Source organism: Choristoneura fumiferana, chromosome 11 (genome assembly GCF_025370935.1).
Source record: "Choristoneura fumiferana chromosome 11, NRCan_CFum_1, whole genome shotgun sequence".
NCBI lineage: Eukaryota > Metazoa > Arthropoda > Insecta > Lepidoptera > Tortricidae > Choristoneura > Choristoneura fumiferana.
Window position 1 is genome coordinate 2384082 of NC_133482.1, and position 24001 is coordinate 2408082.

The 24001-nt window shown below is 41.2% G+C and overlaps 3 protein-coding genes across 3 annotated transcripts in view; 2 read left to right on the forward strand and 1 right to left on the reverse strand.

The window, feature by feature from the left end:
* Positions 1-553: 553 nt before the first annotated feature.
* Hrd3 (HMG-coA reductase degradation 3) lies at positions 554-17201 on the forward strand. The gene is made up of 14 exons (XM_074094062.1): positions 554-1083; positions 1769-1890; positions 2836-2926; positions 3703-3926; positions 5041-5236; positions 5585-5736; positions 7371-7496; positions 8938-9060; positions 10167-10272; positions 10799-10947; positions 12767-12932; positions 13387-13552; positions 13897-14101; positions 14655-17201. Exons 1-14 carry the CDS (start codon positions 813-815, stop codon positions 14790-14792), a joined length of 2235 nt encoding a protein of 744 aa, XP_073950163.1. The 5' UTR covers positions 554-812; the 3' UTR covers positions 14793-17201.
* Positions 17185-21233, reverse strand: LOC141432955 (molybdopterin synthase catalytic subunit-like). Its single transcript, XM_074094790.1, has 4 exons — positions 21227-21233; positions 20478-20741; positions 18681-18937; positions 17185-17935 (listed from the first exon to the last, which is right to left on the reverse strand). The coding sequence occupies exons 1-4, from the start codon at positions 21231-21233 to the stop codon at positions 17822-17824; spliced, it is 642 nt and encodes a 213-aa protein (XP_073950891.1). The 3' UTR covers positions 17185-17821.
* A 594-nt stretch (positions 21234-21827) lies between these two features.
* Positions 21828-24001, forward strand: part of LOC141432956 (protein sel-1 homolog 1-like) — a 5666-nt gene continuing 3492 nt past the window's right edge. The window contains exon 1 of the mRNA XM_074094791.1: positions 21828-21832. Coding sequence (XP_073950892.1) covers positions 21828-21832 — 5 coding nt within the window. The remainder of the gene's footprint in view (positions 21833-24001) is intronic.

Here is a 24001-nt window from a genome sequence, read left to right on the forward strand (position 1 = left end):
ACTCGAAACTCGAAGTTCGTATCGTACCGTCCCGCTCGCTCTCGTATTAAATAGTATGTGTCAGAGGGACCGCACGACACGAACTTCAAGTTTCGAGTTTCGTAGTAGCCCTACAGGTGCGGTCCCTCTGACACTTATGCTATTTAATACGAGACCGAGAGGGACGGTACGACACGAACTTCAATTGTCGAACTTCGAAGTAGGCCCTCAGATCATTCACATCTGATTTCCATTTATGAAAGACGAAGTAGAGAGGGCGCTGTTCAATATGTGAGAATAGAATGACGTGAGGGAACTAACTAATACTTTAACTTACATTTCTGTGTACATTACATTTACATTATCTGTGTTCGAACATTTACAAAGTGTGTTGTAACTTCGAGCCATGAAATATTGAAGAAAAAATATTAATTTAGTTACAAAAAATCTTTGTATTCTTTGTTATTTTTTTATCTTTTCACTTTTTACTGCGGCATTATTAAATTAAAATGTTGGTAATAAGCGCCCCTGATAACGTGCTTTTAGGCCTTTGGCCTTTTAGTTGTCAATTTGACACTTTTGACAACTAGCCTAGCCTGACCGTGGATTTATTCCAGAATCTATTTCTTCAGCTAATATTATAACGATAAACACCTTAGTATTTACAACTTCATCAGAACAGTACACGTGTACAACTCCAAATGGCGTTTGGTAATAATAAGGTACCATTCAGATGCATGTACACTCACTAGAAACTTGACAAATTGACATTTTATTTTGGGACACGTAAGTCTTCAATTTTAATGAGTTAGTCAATTTATGTTTACAAAACAATGAAGGGATTGGAAGTTTATGTGCTGTGCTTGTGTATATTTGTGGCGACGGCTGAGTTACTCGGTCCGGAAGGTCAGAAAAAAGATGTCAAAGATAAGGTGGCGGATGAAGAAGAGTCAGTTGAAGACGCCGACACCGACACTACTGCGGAGCAGGATTATGTTAAGCAGCTCACTGATGCCGTTAATAAGGAGATCGTAACGTTACACGAATACGCTGAGGCGATACGGAAGAGCAAGGAGCTGCCTAAAGAAGATGAAATGAATAATGGTAGGTACCATTACATTACATGACTATTAATTGATAAAATATAATATTTCTCGCTGTTAAATAAGGCTAATAACTATCTTCGGTTGCTGGTTTTCGTCTTTTTAGTAGAGTAATGATTATAATATTTCAAACTAAAGCTTACTCTACTTGGATTTAAACCAATTGTATAATACAAGCCATAAGGTATTCTTCCTTTCCTTACTATTATTATAAATGCGAAAATAAGTAATGCAATAAGTTTGTGTTGCAAAAAGATTCTTATTGGGATTTGCACTGTCATTGTTCGTTCATCCACCATTATCTCTCATATTTCATTTTCTACAATTTTTAACAAACTGTAGTTAAGTTAAAGTGCCCTCTGATGGAGAGTAAATTTTTAAATGAAAAAGATTTACAGCTGTTCAAATGTAATTTAATATAGGTTTTGTATATAAATAGAACACTGACATTTCCCACTTCTGTTCATTGCCCACTCATTAAGAAAAAACAGGCTTTTGTAGCTCTCAACCCATTGCACAGAAGCCATTTATTAAAAAAAAACCCTGTTGACTGACTGTTTTATTGATTTCAAAGCAACTGAAAACCTAATTTTATTAAGTCTGGTTACCCCGGTTAAACTAGTGTTTTGTTGTAATACTTGTTCATTGTTTTAATTACTTTTTTGTTCTTTTAATTGTTTTATTAGAGAATCAATTGGAACAAATGGAGTTCTCTCTGAAGATGCTGAAGAAGAGTCTCCTGCGACACACGGAGGAGGGGTGGCTCGGAGACGTGAAGGGGGGAGACTTCAGTGGAGGGGAGCTGGAGGTATGTTGATGAGATTTAGCAGTTTCCACATTTGGAATTGTTGTGAAAATCACTGTCAAAACATAATTCCTTAAATAATCATGTTTTTTAAAAATAATTTTAGTAGGTGACCAAACATGGAAGACATGAATGAACCCTGGACTTCATAATTTAGTAATCATGAGATAAGCAAATATTTTTTTTCTTAAATTAATCTTTGTAAATGAAAATTACCTTATTTACACATCGGTAATATGTGTGCATATACATTAGTTGCTTAAGTTTTAAATAGTATACTTAATATTAAAAAGGAAATTGTTTTTTAATTTTCCAGGATGAAGAGTATATTGTGGTTTACAGTTAAAAATGATCAGTAAAATAAAATAAAATAGTTCATTGAAATAATGACTTTATTGTCTAGAGCAGAAAGTACACTTTAAAATAAATACACATTGGCAGATAATACTTTTTCATGAGGCTGCTTGTCTACGACGCATTAAAAAAAAAAAAAGCATTATCTGCCAACAAAGTTTTATTTAAAATGAACTCTCTCTTGTAAATAATAAAGTGGTTATTTCAATGAGCAATTTTATTTTATATTTCATTTTACACTGAGGATTATGCACTTGAGAATATGATAAAATACAATGGCTTGGTTCGAAAGGTTGGCTGTTCACGAGATCGGGACACCTCAAATCATTCCTACTTTAATATGAACCTGAAATTTTTATGAATATGAAATATTATGACTTATCAAAATCAAAAATATTTGTTTGTATAAATATGGTTACACGGTCTTATACAAATATATCGTCTTATTCAACCTGCATGCAGGGCTACAAATTGTCAATGTGAAATGTAAATGGACTTATTATTTATTACTAAATACATTAGGCCATTTACTTAAGTTTTCACCTATTAAAGACATTCAGTTCAGTCCAGCCTGACAGCTCTGTTTGTTTTTAGAGTGTAGATGACAATCCACAGGATATTTTGGACACACTGCCGCCACTCACGGAGGAGGTGGAGCCTGAACTGACTCCAGAGCTGAAAGAAGGTGCTTATATCACATATAGTATTTTTTTATATGTAAACCATACCTAAATGTACAAAAATTAAGAAACTGTAATATATTCATTAAAACATTGCTTAGATACAAATCAAATCATGTATTTCAATGGAATGGAAATCAAAATTACATGTCAAACGTCAGACTTGTCAGTCATGCCCAAAGAGGTATATAACAGAAACAAACAAGATTTCCGAAAATTGAGGATACATATACAGGTGAATTTGCTATATTCTTTTAAAAATTAATGTCTTATTTCTGTCCTAATTCAAGCGTCACTACTTTGAAAAATCTCGTATCTAAAATCAATACGTTAACAAAATGGACTCTTAGAATAATGTTCAATGATTTCACTCAGAAAAATCATCAATTTGAGGTATGAGCCTTTTAAGTGGTGAAAAAATCTACGAACAAATATATTATTTGTAGTATGAAAAAATACTTCTCTCAACTGTTTGAAGGTTGACTGGTAGAGAGAGATGCCTAAAATTAAAAAGCTAATTGTATTGTGTTTGTTTTTAATTTTAGTTATGAAGTGGTTTTGCATGCATACATAGACTTTCTTGAGGCTTACCACGCAGTTAAACATGACATTGCAATTTTCTTATCTTAAGAGGTATTTATTCAATATTGATAGTGTTACATAAAATTACAAGTCATTATTGACCGAGTTTTTTTTTACTAGAATGAGAAGTTTATTTTTATGCATTTCTTGTTGCTAAATAGAAGCTTGTAATAAAATCTTCCCTATTATCTTTTAACAGCGAAAGAGGTGTACGAGGCAGCCCTAGCCAAGCTCCAGCGGCGCTCCCCCGACCTGCGCGCGTCGGTGCTTCAGGTGGCTACGGCGGCGGACGCGGGCTACGCGCCGGCCAAGATCACGCTGGCCTGGAGCTACCTGTTCGGGGAGGGCGTCGAACTCGACCTGGACAAAGCCAGGGGAATCTTCGAGGAGCTCGTGGAACAGGGGAATGCTGATGCTCACGCGGTGAGTGGAGTTTTTAATCCCCGGCGCAAAAAGAGCCGCGACCGATTTGAATGCGGTTCTTTTATTTGAAATTAGGCTTTCTAGCGATGGTTCTTAGACATGTTCATCAAAATCGGTTTAGCCGTTTTTGAACTTTGAAGTGACAAAGTCGGGGGTTCTCCAACTTTTTGTTGGTTAGGTTATCTGTGCATATCATCAGCTGGAAGACGTCCGCAATTGAACAAAGGTATCTCAGAGGGCGTGGGGTGGTTCCTGTAATACCCACGCCTGGTATAGGTAATGCCACGAGATTTGAAGTGAATGATTGATTACGCACACAGCTACAAAAATAGCCGATTGCACAAAAGGACAAGGAATTAAATGAATGAGTAAATGTCAAAATCCTGCTGTCATTACAAGACATGCAGCTGGGTGTGTAATCATTACCTTCAACTCTCGTGGCGCTGCCTACAGGCGACTTGGATCGCAGTATAGCCGGTAAGGTCCAGAAGACACTGGTTCGCCGTATTCTGGATTTCTCTAAATCGCTTCCCACGGCACCCGGCTCAGCGCAGCTCTAACAACAGCTCATCGTTTTTGTACGTACAAAATAAGGGAAGGATGTTGGCGAGGCATGTGTTGCGAGGGCTGTGTCGCCAAGTACTCAGTCCGCTTCGAGTGTCTATTTTCCCTCGCACATATCTGGTGGGAAGTAGTGGGAACGCAGCCTAAATTCCGACGTAAAACTAGTAAAAGTAGGTCTCAAAATAATTTAACCATGGGCATCTTTTTAGACGACCTGATAGCCGGTTGGATACCCGGTCGGGCCGGTTTATTTGTATGAATAATGCGAATGTTTATTCTAGAACCTTGGGTGTTTAACCTTTTGGACGCCAACGACTCATATATACGTCCATTACTTCAGTGCAAAAGCAACCTTCGTTCAATTGTGTTAAGGTTCAATTTTAGACATTGCAATATAGAAGCCTGGCATATGGGTGATGTCTTTTGTATTTGACGTGGCGGCGAAAAGGTTAATATGTATTTAAGTGTACTCGTAAAACAATCTATGTTTTATTTGGGTTTAGGTCAATTGGTGTTAAGGGGCCCATGTTATTTATTCATATTTTTTTAGGGCATGGGTTTCCTGTACGCTACAGGCACCGCGGTGCCGGTGTCGCAGGCTAAGGCCCTCGTCCACTACACGCTGGGCGCGCTGGGCGACAGTACGTACGCGCAGATGGCGCTGGGCTACCGCTACTGGGCGGGGGTCACTGTGCCCAGCTCCTGTCAGAAGGCTATGGATCTCTACATGAAGGTTGCCGCTAAGGGTGAGTGGTTCAGGTTAGCCAGAGTAAGGCACGGGGAGAACTCAAGGTCAGGTCCAGTGGCGGGTCAAGGGGGGCATGACTCCCCTGGGCCCTGAGCTGGGTCTAAGACCGCAAAGGGCCCTTTTACATGTGACTTTTTGTCGTGACGACCATCTTTGCCATAAAGAATGCGGCGCAAGAAACTTCAAACTCATTACGCCCTTAGGCGTAATACGTAAAGAAAAGGTCCTTGGGTTTTATTTAGGGGGTTGCAACCATTTGAACTTGCATAATGTTACGACACTGCTTTCGAGCAAGCGTGATGAAAGTATGTTTTTACTTTTTTTAAGTATCAGTATTTGATAACAGTGGCAGCGGGTGTGACCCTGAGCGGGGGGCCGTCGATCCAGCGCGCACGGCTGCTGGACGAGGCGGAGGGGGGCGGCGCGGGCGGCGCGCTGGACAGCGACCTCATAGAGTACTACCAGCTGCTGGCGGAGAAGGGAGACGTACAGGCGCAGGTACGGACGGGGGGGGGGCGGCGCGCTAGACAGCGACCTCATAGAGTACTACCAGCTGTTGGCGGAGAAGGGAGACGTACAGGCGCAGGTACGGACGGGGGGGGGGGGCGGCGCGCTGGACAGCGACCTCATAGAGTACTACCAGCTGCTGGCGGAGAAGGGAGACGTACAGGCCCAGGTACGGACGGGGGGGGGGGCGGCGCGCTGGACAGCGACCTCATAGAGTACTACCAGCTGCTGGCGGAGAAGGGAGACGTACAGGCGCAGGTACGGACGGGGGGGGGGGCGGCGCGCTGGACAGCGACCTCATAGAGTACTACCAGCTGCTGGCGGAGAAGGGAGACGTACAGGCCCAGGTACGGACGGGGGGGGGGGGCGGCGCGCTGGACAGCGACCTCATAGAGTACTACCAGCTGCTGGCGGAGAAGGGAGACGTACAGGCGCAGGTACGGACGGGGGGGGGGCGGCGCGCTGGACAGCGACCTCATAGAGTACTACCAGCTGCTGGCGGAGAAGGGAGACGTACAGGCGCAGGTACGGACGGGGGGGGGGGGCGGCGCGCTGGACAGCGACCTCATAGAGTACTACCAGCTGCTGGCGGAGAAGGGAGACGTACAGGCGCAGGTACGGACGGGGGGGGGGGGCGGCGCGCTGGACAGCGACCTCATAGAGTACTACCAGCTGCTGGCGGAGAAGGGAGACGTACAGGCGCAGGTACGGACGGGGGGGGGGGGCGGCGCGCTGGACAGCGACCTCATAGAGTACTACCAGCTGCTGGCGGAGAAGGGAGACGTACAGGCGCAGGTACGGACCGGGGGGGGGCGGCGCGCTGGACAGCGACCTCATAGAGTACTACCAGCTGCTGGCGGAGAAGGGAGACGTACAGGCGCAGGTACGGACGGGGGGGGGGCGGCGCGCTGGACAGCGACCTCATACTACCAGCTGCTGGCGGAGAAGGGAGACGTACAGGCGCAGGTACGGACGGGGGGGGGGGGCGGCGCGCTGGACAGCGACCTCATAGAGTACTACCAGCTGCTGGCGGAGAAGGGAGACGTACAGGCGCAGGTACGGACGGGGGGGGGGCGGCGCGCTGGACAGCGACCTCATAGAGTACTACCAGCTGCTGGCGGAGAAGGGAGACGTACAGGCGCAGGTACGGACGAGGGGGGGGGCGGCGCGCTGGACAGCGACCTCATAGAGTACTACCAGCTGCTGGCGGAGAAGGGAGACGTACAGGCGCAGGTACGGACGAGGGGGGGGCGGCGCGCTGGACAGCGACCTCATAGAGTACTACCAGCTGCTGGCGGAGAAGGGAGACGTACAGGCGCAGGTACGGACGAGGGGGGGGGGCGGCGCGCTGGACAGCGACCTCATAGAGTACTACCAGCTGCTGGCGGAGAAGGGAGACGTACAGGCGCAGGTACGGACGCGGGGGGGGGCTGCTGGCGGAGAAGGGCGTTTTTTATATCTATGTATGCAGTTTTTCTTGTCACTAAAATCGATTAAATGGTTCCTTACAATATATTCTTTGTACATCTTATGCTTTCGTTCGGACTTGCCCATTCTGACCGATCTGAATGTGCCATAGCATACGTCCCGCTCAGGTCAGGAGTCAATACTAGTGTTATCCTCAGGTGGGGCTGGGCCAGCTGCACTTCCAGGGCGGGCGCGGCGTGTCGCTGGACGTCCACAAAGCGCTGCACTACTTCCAGCAGGCTGCTAAGACCGGCAACGCGGTCGCCAACGCCTTCCTTGGCAAGGTACGTTACAGACACACACAACTAATTAATTCGGACAGTCTCCATATCGTGTTAGTTACAAAAAAAACATTATTGAAAAAAAGAAAATACATTTATTCTTGACAGTGATTTATACAATTACACAAACGAAAGGCAGACGAGGAAATAGTGCAGGTAGGTTACTTTTACGAACAGGGCTGGATTTAGGGGAAGGGGAAGACATTCTTGGCTAGAAAAATGAACTGTATTTTCTTCTTTTCCTGTTTTAAAGACAAATTTTTGAGTGTTTCTGCCACTCCTTATCAATTTAGTTTAATTTTTTAAAAACCTCATAGATCTCGTCAGAATCAAAACTAAAATGAAGACAAATAAGGAGCGAAATTTTTTTATTAAATTTACATTGGCAGATTCGTTCTGAAAGACCACTGTTGTGACTATGCTGCACTGACTTAGTGTGTGCTTAGAGTTGAGCATTTCGATGCTGAAAACAGTATCTTGCATACTTTATTTTAGGTTAACAGTAAAAAGTATAATGTAGGTCGGCCATTCTCATTTTATTGTGCACCTGTCTAATTACCGTACCGCTTTTTTTCCGCACTAGTGAGACGGTAATGAGGGCTATCGCGAATGAATTCGCCGCTAGAGGCGCTAGTGTAGCGTGAGGTCTTCGAAATGTCAAATCTCATAGTTTTTGGGTGAGCTACGCGGGTTTATTTATAATTAGAATAATTTTGTGAATATTTTGCATTACCTGAAATTAATTATGGCAATTATGCGTTACGGGGCAATGAATGTCTGTGTTTTGAGACAGTTTTGTCCTTCGGAAACTTTTGTCCTCCCTTTTTTTCAGAACAAAACGGGACTAAGCAAAACTGTGGTTTATGGATATTTTTATGGTACGGTTTTAAGGTGTATTAAATATGATTTTAATCTAAACTTTGTTTTAACGCCCGGAATAACAGACTCTGAAAGCCATACTTAAAAACCCATCTATTGAGACAAAAAACGATAGCCCTCATTAGACCTTAGTGCACTGTGCACAGATAAATATAAATGGCAGCCATCCTTTTTCTAGATGTGCACTCAGTGCCAGTGCCGTGTCGCTTTTGCCTGATAAAAAAAGCGGTACGGTAATTAGATAGGTGCACAATAAATTGAGAATGGCCGAGGTAGTATTTTAGTAACAATAAACCTACAAACTTATCTAGAAGGAAAATGCCTGGTGATCTAGCCATCCACTAGCGACAGTCGTCTTGAGGGCGTTAGCGCTGCCGCGTACTTGCTGCAAAAGCGATGGTAGGCGGCTTACGCATAGTGGCGTTAAAATCGATGGTTCGCGCCTCCGCGAATATCCCTAAGGCGCTACTGAATCACGTACCAAGGTGGAGCCTTTGTCATGTTGACATTCCATACATCTGCCAAAGAAATCATAGCGAAATTGATTATGAAAAATGTGTTTCAGATTTATTTGGAAGGCGGCGACGGCATCAAGGCAGACAATGAAACGGCACTGCGATACTTCCGCAAAGCAGCCGAGTTGAATAACCCCGTCGGCCAGAGCGGCCTCGGCATCATGTATTTACAGGTATATGATCCTGATCGCTAAATAAGCTTGCATTAAAAATAAAAATAAATATACAAGCTTATTTGCGGACTGTAATTTTCGCTGATTGTAATGAGGGCTAAAAGACAGTCAAAATATCGCTAGCTTATCTGCAATTGGTTCATTTAGTTCTTAGCCAATTGAGAGAGAGAGAGAGAGAGAGAGAGAAAAATTTATTTACACATATTCGATACACATAAAAATACATTAGATGGAGAGAACAAAAAAAAAAAATAACATCGAATAGTATAAAGTGGACCCCACTCAGCATACTGTTACGGCAAGCCGCAACGCTGTTTTTCAGTGGGACCATAACATAAAACACACTATGACGACACGAACGCCAGCGGAAGGAAGTTCGCAACCGGAAATAATGCCAACACTCGATCAGTTTAACCATCTTCGAAACAGTTAAACCTCAACAAGTCGAACCAGGATTGTAGCGTAATATTTACATTAATTTCAATAACAATGATATTGTGATGCATTACAATAACTCTCGATAAACTATAAAAACAGTGCAAAAATAAAATAAACATTCCTGATTATATAGACTGGGTGGGAACACAGCCCGGCCCATCGCAAACCCGTTCACGATAAGTGAAGGTACCGTTATTCTTTGCAAAAACAATTCAAAGAAAAAAAAAACATTAACGAATATTCATAGTCTTTCAATTGCAAGCAAGACCGTAAGTACCGTAACGTCAAATAAACCTCACGATACTAACGCCATCTAGCGATATTTCGACTGTCTTTTAGCCCTCATTGCATTGTTATCTAAACTACATTTTCGTACCAAGTTCGATCAATATCAAGTATCAAGTCGATGCCATTAACCATTGAGGAGTTCCGTCCTACAGAGATGATCCTGACCGGACTACCAGAGGCCAGAGTCTAACACACTTGGAATCACAATTGTTTTCACCTCTTTTTTCTGTCACAGGGTATAAGACGAGTGTAGAAAGAGATGGTGCATGCGATCGCGAACGCCAGCGCGTTAGACAATACGGCCTCTGGTTGTCACTGCCAGATTATTGTGTTATCACCGTATTTGGTCTTGTATTGTTTATTTTAACGTACCTTATTAGGGCCGCGGCGTACCCAAGGACACGAGCACGGCGCTGAAATTCTTCACGATGGCCGCCAACCAGGGCTGGGTGGAAGGCCAGCTGCATCTCGGCTTCATGTACTTCAGTGAGTCCTTTAGACGCACATTAACTAAAACGCAAAATGACCAATTGCGAAATGACCAATACGTAAAATGACCATTACGTGAAATGACTAACGCGGGAGGTAAGTGTTTAATTAAACCTCTCACCCTTTTCAAGACGCGTCTTAGCGAAACGATAATTAATTTTGTTAAAGCTTTTCGAGCCAAGTCTGACATCTTCGTATTTATTGGAACCAAAAGAATAATACATGAAAAAGTTTTTACTTTTCCTAAGCTTTTAAAATATGTTTCCATTTACTCACTGTATTTGATTTTGTAAACGACGATAAATCCACGAGAAAATACAATAAACTAGGTTAGGTTAACACAAAAGGTGACTATACAAAAGGTTTACACAACTTTGGGCCTCTGCTAACTTTTGCGGGTGCACGGCTTGGCGCCCACCCCCTAACTAAAATCCCTTAAGTTAGGCTTAATAGACAACTAACACTTTTACGGCTTTCCGTATACAAAAGGTTAATAAGGTTTTTGTTACTGTCTTCCCCCTAGGTGGCATCGGCGTGCGGCGCGACTTCAAGCAGGCCAACAAGTACTTCTCTCTGGCGTCGCAGTCGGGCCACGTGCTCGCGCTGTACCACCTCGCGCACGCGCACGCGCAGGGGCTCGGCGTGCTGCGCTCCTGCACCACCGCCGTCGAGGTACTGGACATATTAAGGTCTTAACCAATGACCTTCGATCTGAATTCCTTAGTTTTCTAATGATTTTTGTACCTTATTATATTAACATCAATGGCTTTTTTTTCGAGATATTTGGCATCAAAGTTGATCAATTTTAGGCCAAAAAACTGGTTTTCGGGCCATAACTTTTGTGTTAATTAGTTTCAAATGAAAACCCCCGACCAGTTTTTAGAGATGTCAAAGACGAACCCAAATATGTAGATTTCGTATATGTTAGATCTTTCACGTCAGTAGAGATACGAAATAAGTGTTTTTTCAGACAATGTTTGAAAAAATCATGCAAAATTAAGTTTTTTTTTTTCAAAATCCAGTAGACAAAAATGGAGATAAAAGGTTGGAGAACCAATAGCCTTTTGTTTTATAATTCTATCTGTAGTGCAACAGTAGGAGATACGATTCAAAACTTGTCAAAAATCGATGAAAACCTCGGGTAGCCCCTTAAGGTTAAGGGGTGATATTTTTTCTTCAAATTTAAATGGGACGAAACGGAAAATAAATTCTCCCAAATAAATAAAGTCGGGCGTGAAGACAGAGGGATTGCTGGCGCGCCGCACCTCAGTTTCCGATCGACATGAACTCGTGCGTTGGCGACGGTGGCGTGCATTGGGTCAGTGGGGAATGGATGAAAATTTTAGAAACGCTTGAAACTTTTTTTATCGATAGGAATATCCTTTCTAATTAACAGAAAAAAATATCAGATTTTTAAGTGGCATCAATTAATTTAAATAAAAAAATGTTTTTTGTTTTTGTTTTAATCTGCAATCAGTCGCCAGACTATAATCAGATGAGGTGTATGAAGAATGGCGTTATGTAAATTTAGAGACCAGTGCCTCTTGCATTACTTAAATAATGTGGTTACGTTTTAATCTTTTAACCACACTGGCATTTTGGAGCAATCCTGAAGCTAGAGGATTGGAGTGATGGGTGAGGCAAATAAAAAAATGAAAGAGTTTTCTTTACCGCCAAATTACGACAGTCCGGTCGGTTACGGGTTGTTCCATAGTCCAGAATAAATAACATTAAAAAAGAATTTATGTGTCTTTGACTCGATCGTTTTGACAGGTGACACTCTTTACCGCCTCGGATAATACCGACATGGAAATACCGACCCTGTTTTTTATGTACACACCCATAGAAGCTCATGTCCGTTTCTTTTCAGTTAATTAGAAAGGTTATTCCTATTGGTATAAAAAGTTTCAAGCGTTTCTAAATTTTTCATCCATTTCCCATTCCAGGGCGGGCAGCGCTAGCTCGCGCCGCCAGAAGCACGGTAGCTCAAGGCGCTGCCTACCTTGGAATGAGGGCTATCGCGAATGAATTCGCCACTAGAGGCGCTAGTGTAGCGTGAGGTCTCCGAAATGTCAAATCTCATAGTTTTTGGGTGAGCTACGCGGGTTTATTTATAATTAGAATAATTTTGTGAATATTTTGCAATATCTGAAATTAATTATGGCAAATATGCGTTCCGGGGCAATGAATGTCTGTGTTTTGAGACAGTTTTGGCTTTCGGAAACCTTTGTCCTCCCTTTTTTCCGAACAAAACGGGGACTATGCAACACTGTGGCATGCTCGATATTTTTATGGTACGGTTTTAAGGTGTATTAAATATGATTTTAATCTAAACTTTGTTTTCACGCCCGTAATAACAGACTTTGAAAGCCATACTTAAAAACCTCACGCAACAGTGCGCCATCTAGTGAGACAAAAAACGATAGCCCTCATTGAACCAATGCACGCCTATGGTCGGAGAGGCATTTGAAGGAGAAACTGTTGTTTCCAGTTGTTCAAGAACGTGTGCGAGCGCGGCGAGTGGGCGTCGCGGCTGATGCTGGGGCACGCGGCGTGGCGCGCGAGGGACTCGGACTCCTCGCTGCTGCAGTATCTTTCGCTGGCCGAACGCGGCTACGAGCTGGCGCAAAGCAACGCCGCCTTCCTGCTGGACGCGGGTGAGTTTCTTCAGCCTAAATACAACCTACTGCTGGATACATGCCTCTTAGAATGAGTTGATTTGTGTTGTAGTTTCCACGCGGGTCCGTAGCGGATTGCGAACTTCATACGCACCATAGAATTGCTCAATGAATTAATAATGAGTAATGTGATTGAACATTTTGAGGAATTGCGATTTGTGTAGAACTTTTGATGCTATCAATCACAGAATATATTATGCAGGTTAGCCCGATATGCAGTATAAAAGTGCACATATAAACAGGTATACAATGTTTTTTTGGCTATCACTAGCATGTATTTAAAAATAACTGTGAGCAACAAAGATTGTCATCAAACACTATTTAATTGCTATAGGTGTTCCACAGGGAGCTGTCCTAAGGCACAAAATATTTTTATCCTATGTTAACGACTTGGTTTAGTATCTTGTTTGTATAGCGACCTCTTGTGTGTCAGGTGAAGTGAGCCTGTACTCCGAGCCGGAGCGCTACCGACGCGCGCTGCAGCTGTGGGGCCGCGCGGCCGCCCAGGGGTACTCCGCGGCGCGCGTCAAGCTCGGGGACTACCATTACTACGGGCTAGGGACACCGAGGGATCTAGAGGCCGCTGCGCATCATTACAGGTATAACTTCAAGAAGACAGCTGCAATAAGTTAAGACTCGTATGTTCCAAATTGTATTGGAAAGGCGTAGGAAATGTTGTACGAAATACATCGTAGGTACAGTAACGAAACATGAAACGTGACATTAATATTCGTATTTAGCATTGTTCGCGATCGGTCACAGTCAAGAATTTTACTCTAACTTGTTATTTTTACGATAAACTTTAGTATAATATAAGTAACTATTACGTGAAACTGTGATTTTATGTCCAACTCACTTACAATTACAACTAAAGACTTTTCTCGACTTACTGGTTATAGAAATGTGATTTACCGCTTCTACTTTTCTAATATTTCGCTTTCAGGATCGCATCGGAGCAGTTGCACAATGCGCAGGCGACGTTCAATCTGGGATACATGCACGAGCGCGGGCTGGGGCTGGCGCGGGACCTGCACCTGGCCAAGCGCTGCTACGACCTGGCGGCGGACACGTCGCCCGACGCGCGCCTGCCGGCCGCGCTCGCGCTCGCGCGCCTCAACGCGCAGGCCGCGCTCGCGCAGCTGGCGGAGGTGAGTGACGCGTCCAACATGGGGCACGTGCCCGAGCGCGGGCAATGTCAGATGAAGTGCATAACACGGTTTTTAAACCCCGCCTACTAGGACATGCAAGGCCATTTTTCTAACACAGTTACACGAAAAAAAGGATGTCTTAGATTAACACAATATACCCTTGGTCAAGTCAATAATATTTCGTATATAGCCGGAAGACATATTGTATTGGATTGAAGACAAATATTGTCTTGGGTTAAAACTATTATCTTACGTAAAGAAAATAATTACTTAAATATTCTTCGTCAAAAAATTCCTTTTTTTCCGTGTACGATTCCTGACTTATTAAAGAGCGAAAAAGACGTTGATTGGCTCGCCTGAGGCGGAACGACGTTAACCGACAGGAAGACGTCTTTTTCGCTCTCACTGCGTTGAAATAAAGCGTTTTTTGGTCGTACAAAATCGATTCCGCGTCGAACGATGCTTAATCTTCGCCGTGAGACACCGCAACCTTATCCGTTTTATTTTGACACGGGCCAAACCGAATATTAACTTTTAATTATTTAATTCCCAGTCGCTAGCCGCTAACCCGGTCGCTGCCGCCCTGGTGTCGGGCGACTCCCTCTCCAACTGGGACGTGTACTTGATCACGGCGCTGCTGGGCGCGCTCGGCGTCGTCGTCTACCTGCGCCGACCCGCGCAGGCCAACTGAACCCTGCCGATGCACGCGAGGGACTAATGTTGACAGTGGGGACACGGGCAGACAGTGGAGCTTTGAGAGACGTGGATGTTGATAAAGGACACAGGTTTATTGAGAGTGGAAGATAAGGGTTTTCTAATTTTACGCCGAAAATATTTTTCCCAAATGACGTTTTTTTTTAACTGTAAGTACTTGAGTATTGTTGTAAAACTAACGTAACCGAAGCTTTAGGGTTCTACAGGATAGTCCTGAAATATAGCCTGAATAATTTCGTTAATTTTACGTTAATTACACAGATTAGAAAAAAAAATACATAAAAAGTATTTTTTTGTGTTTTGGGAAAGATATTTTCAGCGAAAAACCAGGGTTCCATAAATTAGATATCCAAACACAGGGGGACACGAGTATCTAGATCAGTGACTCACAATTTTAACTGAGTAATCGTACAATTTCTCGCCTCGCTAAAGTTTCATTAATTACTAGTTAGAAGTGTTGGTAAATATGTAAGGTAGACCAACTAAGCTTACCACTTTTCAACCTTAATGACATGCAAATAGAAGCGGAAACGGTTAAAATCACTTACGAGGCCGACTAAACATCATAGTGAAATGAAATGTAAATAATCTTTATAAATTCTAGCATTTTTCTGCGTCTTGATCAACAATGAACTCGATATGTTCTTTGTATCTCAAAACCAGACACTGTTTACTTCGTTATTTATTTTTCTTTAAAAGTTATAGATTTTATTTAAGAAACTCTGATGGATATTGCTCGTATATTTCTGATACCCCGTACATAATCAGCACTGGAACGGGCCAAATGTTTCCTATTTCAAAGAGTTTTCGGTAATGTAATTGGTCACTTTAACTGTCGATTTAGATTCCGGAAAAATATATACGACGAAGAGCGAGAGAAGCGAGTACAACACGTGAGTAGAGCGAGCAAAGCGAGTGCGACGCGACAACGGACGGTGAAGCGTCAGGATCTAATTTAGTTAGGTAATAATTCGACCCCTACCAGTACTGGTTATGTACGTGGAACAAGGGAATAAATATGCGTTACAAATAATAGCGTTTTGTCTATTTATTAAATATACCATAAGCATACAATAAATGTCATTATTTTTACGTTCAGTGTCTATCAGAGTTCATTATTAGACTAAGTTTAGGATTCGTGTGCAATTGTAATGATGCTAGTGGTAATATTTGCAGAATATTTCGCCCAAATGTCGAACTCAGAAAGGTCCTTTTTGACTTGATACTAACCCATACAATCCACAAGTCCAATTCAACATTTCGATTTTACATGCCATTCTTCTTCTTAAAGCCTTATTACTTTAGTTACATTACTGGAGGTTGGCCGTTAGCTCTGAAAATGTCTCCCTGTCTTGAGCCATCTGGATTGAGCAACAGCTCAGCACTGCTGATGCCGGTCCACTCCCTTATATTTCGCAGCCATGATTTCTTCCGCCTTCCAGGGCACCGTTTTCCCTGTATTTTGCCCATCAACATTAGCTGCAGCAGCTGATATCTGTCATTCATGGCCCATATTCGATTTTGCATTATAATGCCATAATGTAGTGTACACAGTTTTGGTATCTTACTGGATACACTGGATAAAGAACGTGTTAAATATTGACTTTTCTGAGCGCGGCAGTTAGTCTTGTCGCAACTGGTGCGCCGCGGCATTTGATGTGTTTGACGGTGGCTTCGCAATGACTGCCAAAGGGTGGAACTGATGGAGTCTCGGCTTACTGCACTTAAATTAGTGTACTGGTGCAAGATGTTTGGTTCTACATTCATTGTGCCCTATGAGCCAGTCTTCTGGCAACACTGAAAACCACTACAGGACAAAAACTCGTCCAATAGACTATTTACATTTGTGATAGAATAAATAGATATTTATGATTTACTCTTGTTGTAGACTTGCTTTGCTGTATTTATGACGTTAAGTATATACCTGGCAAGACGGGGGGGGCACTGTCCTGCACGCAGATTAAGTAAATGAGGGAGACAGTGCATTCTTTCGCTCCCTGCCGTCTCGGCTAGATATAAATTTAGCATGAGATTGGAAACCTACGTCGTTACACAAATTCTCCTTTATTTAGGCTGTGGTTTCTTAAAAGTTAAACTCAGAATATGAAATTCCTGCAGATTAGTGTCAAAAACTAATCATGCAAGAGAAAGAAAGAAAGAAAGAAAAGTTTATTTTGGCTCCAAAATGTACCACCGAGCGAGAGAGCATTACGAAAGAATATTTTACTCGCTCGTTTTGATCTCGAATTTCATTTTTGAGTTTATTATTGTAGGTTTCATAATGATTGAAGCCAATGAACTTGAGACATAGCAGGGAATCGTTTATGATTTGATGTAAAAATCAATTTGTAAATAAAACATGTGAAATATAGATTGGTAAGATAAATCTCTTTAATTTTATTTCTCATTTCTTCCTATTGGTCCTTGTGAAAGGGGGCTTACTCTAAAGTTGAATAGCTGATTAATTTTTGCTAAACACTCACTGCTCGCGGTGCCCTAGGTCACACTGGCCTGCTAGGAACACACACGAGTGGTGCGTTACGTAGACTACTTACTAACTATTAGAATGAAGAATCCCGGGAGCAGTGTCTGCCTTCAGATTAAGCCGGGTCTCCACTGAGCAAGCCGCCTCGCGCGGCAAGCTCATGACGCATGATTTTGTTCGACACGGCTCAAAATCCCACCGAAAACGGCTGCCGCGCGAGGCGTCTCGCTCAGTGGACACCCGGATTTAGTATAGTGAGGAGAAGGGCTACAAGCCACATAGAGAAATCCATCCAGGCAGATGGATGGAGTAGGCATCCTGGGCACCGAAGTTACAGTCAAGGAAACTGAATTGTGGTTACCAGGGTGGAACCTTTGTGCTACTAATGTCATGTTGATATCCCATAGGTCAGTTATACTCGTAGAAATAATACTGAAATTGATTATTAAAAAGTTTCCTCGACTATACTTCACACAATAGTGTTTCTTCAACTCATCGGTGTAATCTTCACGTGAAAACTATCACATGCTGTCCATCCTTTCTAGTTGCTCAATCTTCCGCGCGATGTCTTCGGCAGAGAATATGAAGTTCATGGCTGGTTTCTGTTCGGGCTCGTCTGGCTCCTTCTGGGATTTCTGTAAAGGCATTCAATAGTAACACTTCAGTATATAAATGCACAGTAATCATGGATAAATGTTTCCGATTTCATAGTCACATAAATTTAGTTAAACCTTTTCCAGCGAGTACACAAATATTTGACCTTGCTAAATTTACAATATGGTACAAAATAACTTGATGTCGTTAAAAATACTATTCGTTTTTAAAGTAATCCCTCACAGGTTAACAATATAAAACTGATTCATTTTGTGGTAGCGTAGCTGTGTAGGTATCTAAATTCGCCTGGCCTGGAAAAGCGAATGGAATATAACTCTTTTTTCTAATAGTGTTCCTACTTCAAAGTATCTACTTCCGCGTCAGTGATTCCATTGTACAAACAGAACAAAACTAAACTAGTGAACTAAAAGAAAGATGAACTGTTGGAATCGCGTAAAATGAACTAGTTCCTTTCAGTCAGCGTAGGATAGGGAATATATTCCCAACAATTATTAGTTCTCGAATTACTCAAGCCGAGTGGCCGCGAATATGACACCTTGTATATGAGCAGTTAGTAGCGAAAGGGATCATTATTGGAGCGTTTATTCCGTACGATTTTCGTGGGCGCATTTAGTTGACATGATAGAAGACTCTGTTACAGTTTCCAGGTCATCCAGTAAAAGTACAGGACGACAAAAAAATAATGGAAAATGTCATCAAATTCTAAAGCCTGTTCACAAAAAAATGTGACCACGAATATCAGGCAGATGAACCGCTAAAACATACCCAAAACTCAGCATACTCCGGCGAGATGGCCTCCAGATACGCGATCCGGTCTTCCATAGCCTTCAGCCTCTTATAGATGTCGGGCGCCACCGGCCCTATGTTGAGGAACTTTTCTACGCTGAGCACGCGCTCGGCGATGGCGGCGGGCAGGCCCGACGCCGTGGGCACGCCCGAGGCTGGCAGGCCCGACGCCGCGGGCTCCGGCTGGCTAAAGTCAGAGACCGTTTGGGGGCCCCACTCGTTGCACACCTTGCGGACTGGAAGTTTAAATTGTTAGTAACACTGTGAAATTGTTATTCGGGTCATTATTCGAGCGATTATTCCTTTTCACTTTCGAGGGCACGTTTTTGTTGACATGATAGAAGGTTTTGATATAGTTTCCACGTTATCTAGTGGAAGTGCAGGACGTCTAAAAAATTCACAGACTTGAAATACTAGGAGAAAAAAATACGGAAAATAACATCAAATTCTACAGCCCAAAAGCAAGCAAAGCGCAAAAGCAAAGGAATTATTTCAGTTGTATAGGCTCAGGCCTGAAATGTCTGTTTTCCTAAAATGTACAATTCTCAAAACGTCTGCCTTTTCACAATGTTAGCACTTCTATTTTGTCAACTTTCTCAAAATGTCTGCTATTTAAAATGTGTACAATCTCAGGAAGTCGTCTATTCATAATGTCTACATTCCTATAATATTAGCATTACCATAATTTCTGCTTTCCCGTTATGTTCACTTTTTTAAATAGGCTATATAGTCTTGTTATGTTTGTTTTCCCATAATGTCGGCTTTATTTTCAAATCAATGTTCTAAATGTAAAGGTTTCATTTTATTGTTTGCATACTTACTCTTTGATAACATAAATATCTATACCTGATATAAAATTACTGGCATTCAAGATCACTTTAATGAATAATGACGTTTAGATGAAATTTGAAGACCATGATTGGAGACATTTTGGGAATAAGACTTTTCTGAAAAGCGAATATTATACAAAAACTGGCATTCTTGGAGACAGGCAATTTTAAATAGCTGACATTTTGAGAAGCTGACATTATGCAAAAGACGTGTTGACATTCTGAAAAGCAGACATTTTGCGAAAAATACATTTTAGGAAAACGGATATTTCAGACCTGAGCCGTTGTATAGTCGCCATCAGATATTTCGGAGCGGCCAGGGTGGTCAAAAATATCGGCACATGCACTCTATTATTAAGGTATTAGAGTTCATGTATCTATATTTTTGACCACCTTGGCTGCGCCGAAATATCTGATGGCGACTGTACAGCCCATTCATAAAAATTTCATTCAATTTCATGAGGTTCAACCGCCTCATATTCGCGGTCACATTTTTCGGTTTCCAGTCAGGCTCGAATAATGACCCATTGACTATCTAGATCTAGTATTCCAGTGCCAGTTATCTACACACCAAATTTCATTACATATTCGTCCAGGCGTTTCAGCGTAACAAACAGGCACACAGGCACGAACGCACGCATGCGCGCGCCCACACACATACAAAAATTTGTAGGACTAAGTTAAACAATAACCTAACTTTACAGCTTTATAGCTAATGATCAAGCTAGGCAATCCGGTGGGTATCGAGTTGTTACGGCGCCACGCCACTGGTTCCTGGGCACACAACACGTACAACGTCCAACCAGTTCAATGACGAATACACAAAATAATTTAATAATTTGCTCGTTTGCCATCCAGTCGAATAAAAAAAACACATGTCGATAGTGCAATATAGCACTAACATTATATTATGTAAGTATTTGACACATTTGGTTATCTCACTCACTCTTCAAATGCCCCTTAGAGTCGCTACGCTTCACGAACTGCGTCCTCACCCTCGCGCAGGTATCCTCCGTCTGATCCTCCTCCTTCCCCGGTATGAAGTCGTGTATGTTGCTGATGTTCACTTGCTCTCTCTTTCTCTCGATGAAGTTCTGTATGCGTTGCTGCAGTTCTTCATCGGAGACGTTTATTTGTATTAGGCTCTTGTCTATGTGGTCGACTGGGGGGGAGGGCGGGGGTACTGGGGCGCCTGAAAAAATATGAACTCCTGCTTATTATATTGGCATGCATTTTTAGGATTCCGTACCCAAAGGGTGCCAACGGGACACTATTACTGAGACTCCACTATCTGTCTGTCTGTCTGTTCGTCCGTCTGTCACAGGGCTCTATCTCTTGAGTCGTAATATTTAGACACTTGAAATTTTCACAGATTATGGATTACTGTGGCCGCCATAACAACAAATACTAAAAACAGAATAAAATAAATACAACAAACGTGTTTTTTTTGCTTGATATTAAAACGGCAACAGGTAGACGCTTGTAATATTCACAGGATCATTAGTTGTATAATCACTTTAAAAATAAATCATTAAATTAAAATAAAATAAATATTTTTTTGCTTATCTCTTAATGTTCTATAGATAATGGTACGGAACCATTCGTGCGCGAGTCCGACTCGCACTTGTTTTTATTTTATGAGAGGGAGACAAACGAACATGCGGTGCGGGTCATCTGATGGGAAATGATCTCTACTGCCCATGAATGAGTACCAAGTACTTACGCAATGGCTTTTTTAGGGGTTAGAAGGGCAGTGGGTTTGGATTATTCCACTGTGTGACTGAGCAATATCTATAGTTGTAAGATAATGGGTGAAAACAGTAGGTATACTGTCCTTGTTTATCTTTCGTGTATTAACATGAATAGAGTAAGACTAAAAGCCAGGATAGAAATAAACATTTTAAGTGACATATTTTTGAGTTAAATTTTAGTTTCTTTCTCGTCCTTTTAAAAAAAATCAAGATTTGTAACTTTGTCTGTGAAAATGATAAGCAACTTAAAACCATGTCACATTGACATTGACAACCTATTTCATCACACGTACCACTCTGCCTTGATCTGGTTTAATTTGACAAAGTACTAACTACAACTCTACTTTTGATTTGAAGAAAAAATGGCCGAATGTACAATCAACAAATTTCTAAGCCACCATGGAACTTTATCTTAGTAAAAAAATGTTTATTGAATAATATACATGTCGTTATGACAAGGTTCTGTAGTGGCTTAGGAATCAAATTGGTTGACTATACCTCGACTACATTATTAGATATTTTTAACGCAATATGTAGAATTTACAATGACGTAAATTGCAATATGATGCCTTTTGCTGTTAATGTTTGTTTTACATTCGACTCGGTTTCGAATTTTATTAGTAAATATACCTAGTGCCATCCACGAAGACGCGTGATTTTGTAAAAAATAGACATTAATGACATTGTAACAAGAGCAACGGCACGCGTCATCGCGAATGACTCTTCCTATACTTGGCCCGTTTTCCTCGAAGTATTTTCATACCTACTTATGGCATTTTTAAGGATGCGTTGCAAGGAATTTATTTGTCATGTACCAATAGAAACGTTTCATTACCTATCCTCGCTTAGAGCAGCTCTGGTGGAAACAGCAAATGAAGCGTTTTTTTTGGTAGCCTCAAGATCTAACTAACTAACTAATTTGGCTCAAAGAGGGTCTTGGCCTCCGAAACGAGAGCATGCCATCTGTCCCGATCGTGCGCAGCCTCAAGATCAGGTAAAAATATTCAACCTTCTACCCAGGCCTCGTCAAATAAAATACGTGACAAATAAGTAACAAAGCATTTTATTGGCTATTAAAATAATCTAATAAACTCACACAACCTGTAGTGCGTTAAACTAAATAACATAAAAGAAGATTACGTATAACAAAATAGATCTACAAACAACTTCACTTATTTATATGTTTCACACATACTTCGTGAAAGTAAACAAAAAGCCAGACATGTAAATATATACATAGTTGCAATAACAACGTGATAATACATGTACCATACAAATGAATATATATAGGCACGTAGATACAATGTATCTCTTGTATTATTTAAAAGAAAGTCTTAACTTAAATAACAAAAGCTACACAACAATGTTTATTGTCATATTATGACCTGCAGTTATGTACCAAAATTGCTACAGAACTATATCACGAGTCGACTGTTTCATTTATTATTGTATTATCCACATAACAGTAAGCATCATATATCATAATTCATGCCATTGGATCCACAATTGCGTTCTATTCTATGACTACTATCATGTTATTCGAATCGTCATCAATTGACACTACAAGAACACCTACTTCAACATCTTATATCTATCCTCAAAATATTGTTGAAAATATACAACAGTTGAAAACAACATTTAAAAAAACTGACACGCTTCGCTTGAGAAATAACTATGAAATAGATAAGTAAATAATTATTAAACTAAAAGACTGTATTATTTATACTGGCTTAAGTCTTGCTTGAAGTGCGACTTAATAATAGGAGCTATAACAAGGTTAAACTAGAATAACAACATTTACAACATGCACAAATAAAGCAAAGACTAAAATTATTATGCTTTCAGCGAGGTATTCAAAATGCACCTTAAATAAGAGCGTAATAGATTTATTCGATGCAATCACATACTATAACGTCCCCTTACAACCAGAATCGCTTATCTGCATGAAATGTAGTTTCGAGAAAAACGCATTTAAAGGTTTGCATGCTCTAAAAACCTATAAAAGCTAGTTATACTAAAAACATCTCTGTGTTTCTATTTAGATAATTTATCCCTTAATAGGATAGGCTATGTATATTTACTCTATACTCGCGCCGAGTAGGTTAAAATAGGTTTTTCTTCAAAAGGTACTGCAGATAAGCGATTTTGCCTGTAGACAGTTTTTTTTTATTTTCTAAACTAGAAAGTATTACGCAGATATATTGCACTAAACTATCATTTAAGTCCATAATTGAAAGCATTTTCGCCGAATACAGTGTTAAAAGCTTACATGTTTTATACATTTAAGTTTTTAGTTAATCTCAGCGCAAATAAGAGTATTGGTTGTAAAACAAATCGGAATTTACCTCTTAAGCGCGCTTAAAAGATGCAAAATATTTCTAAATGTTTTGACTCTAGGTTTTTTTCGTTTTTTCTAGCTTCTATGCAAGTAGCATATTCTGTTTTGTTTTATTCATTCAAGCATTATAACTTGTATTTTTTCGAAAGAGTTCCATCAATCTATTTCAACAAATAGGTTTACCAAATAGCCCAAAAATATAAATAAATGAAAACTAGCGAGCTAGAGTCTTAAATATATAGGTATATTTCTAGTATATGTGAGATTATATTACCTTTTCCTTTAATATATATGTTGCTGCTTAATACAATTGTAATTATGGAACTTTTGAGTGTACATGCAACAAACAAAAACCATATTTTATTCAAACATTTTAATAAA

What these genes read in the sequence shown, in the direction of transcription:
- Hrd3 (XM_074094062.1), top strand. Translation starts at nt 813, where the DNA reads ATGAAGGGATTGGAAGTTTATGTGCTGTGCTTGTGTATATTTGTGGCG. An exon ending in TCGGCATCATGTATTTACAG is followed by an intron (nt 9,061 to 10,166) that starts GTATATGATCCT and finishes GTACCTTATTAG; the next exon opens with GGCCGCGGCGTACCCAAGGA. An exon ending in CGCCTTCCTGCTGGACGCGG is followed by an intron (nt 12,933 to 13,386) that starts GTGAGTTTCTTC and finishes CTTGTGTGTCAG; the next exon opens with GTGAAGTGAGCCTGTACTCC.
- LOC141432955 (XM_074094790.1), bottom strand. An exon ending in CTCTAAGGGGCATTTGAAGA is followed by an intron (nt 18,938 to 20,477) that starts GTGAGTGAGATA and finishes TTAAACTTCCAG; the next exon opens with TCCGCAAGGTGTGCAACGAG. An exon ending in CGGAGTATGCTGAGTTTTGG is followed by an intron (nt 17,936 to 18,680) that starts GTATGTTTTAGC and finishes ATGCCTTTACAG; the next exon opens with AAATCCCAGAAGGAGCCAGA.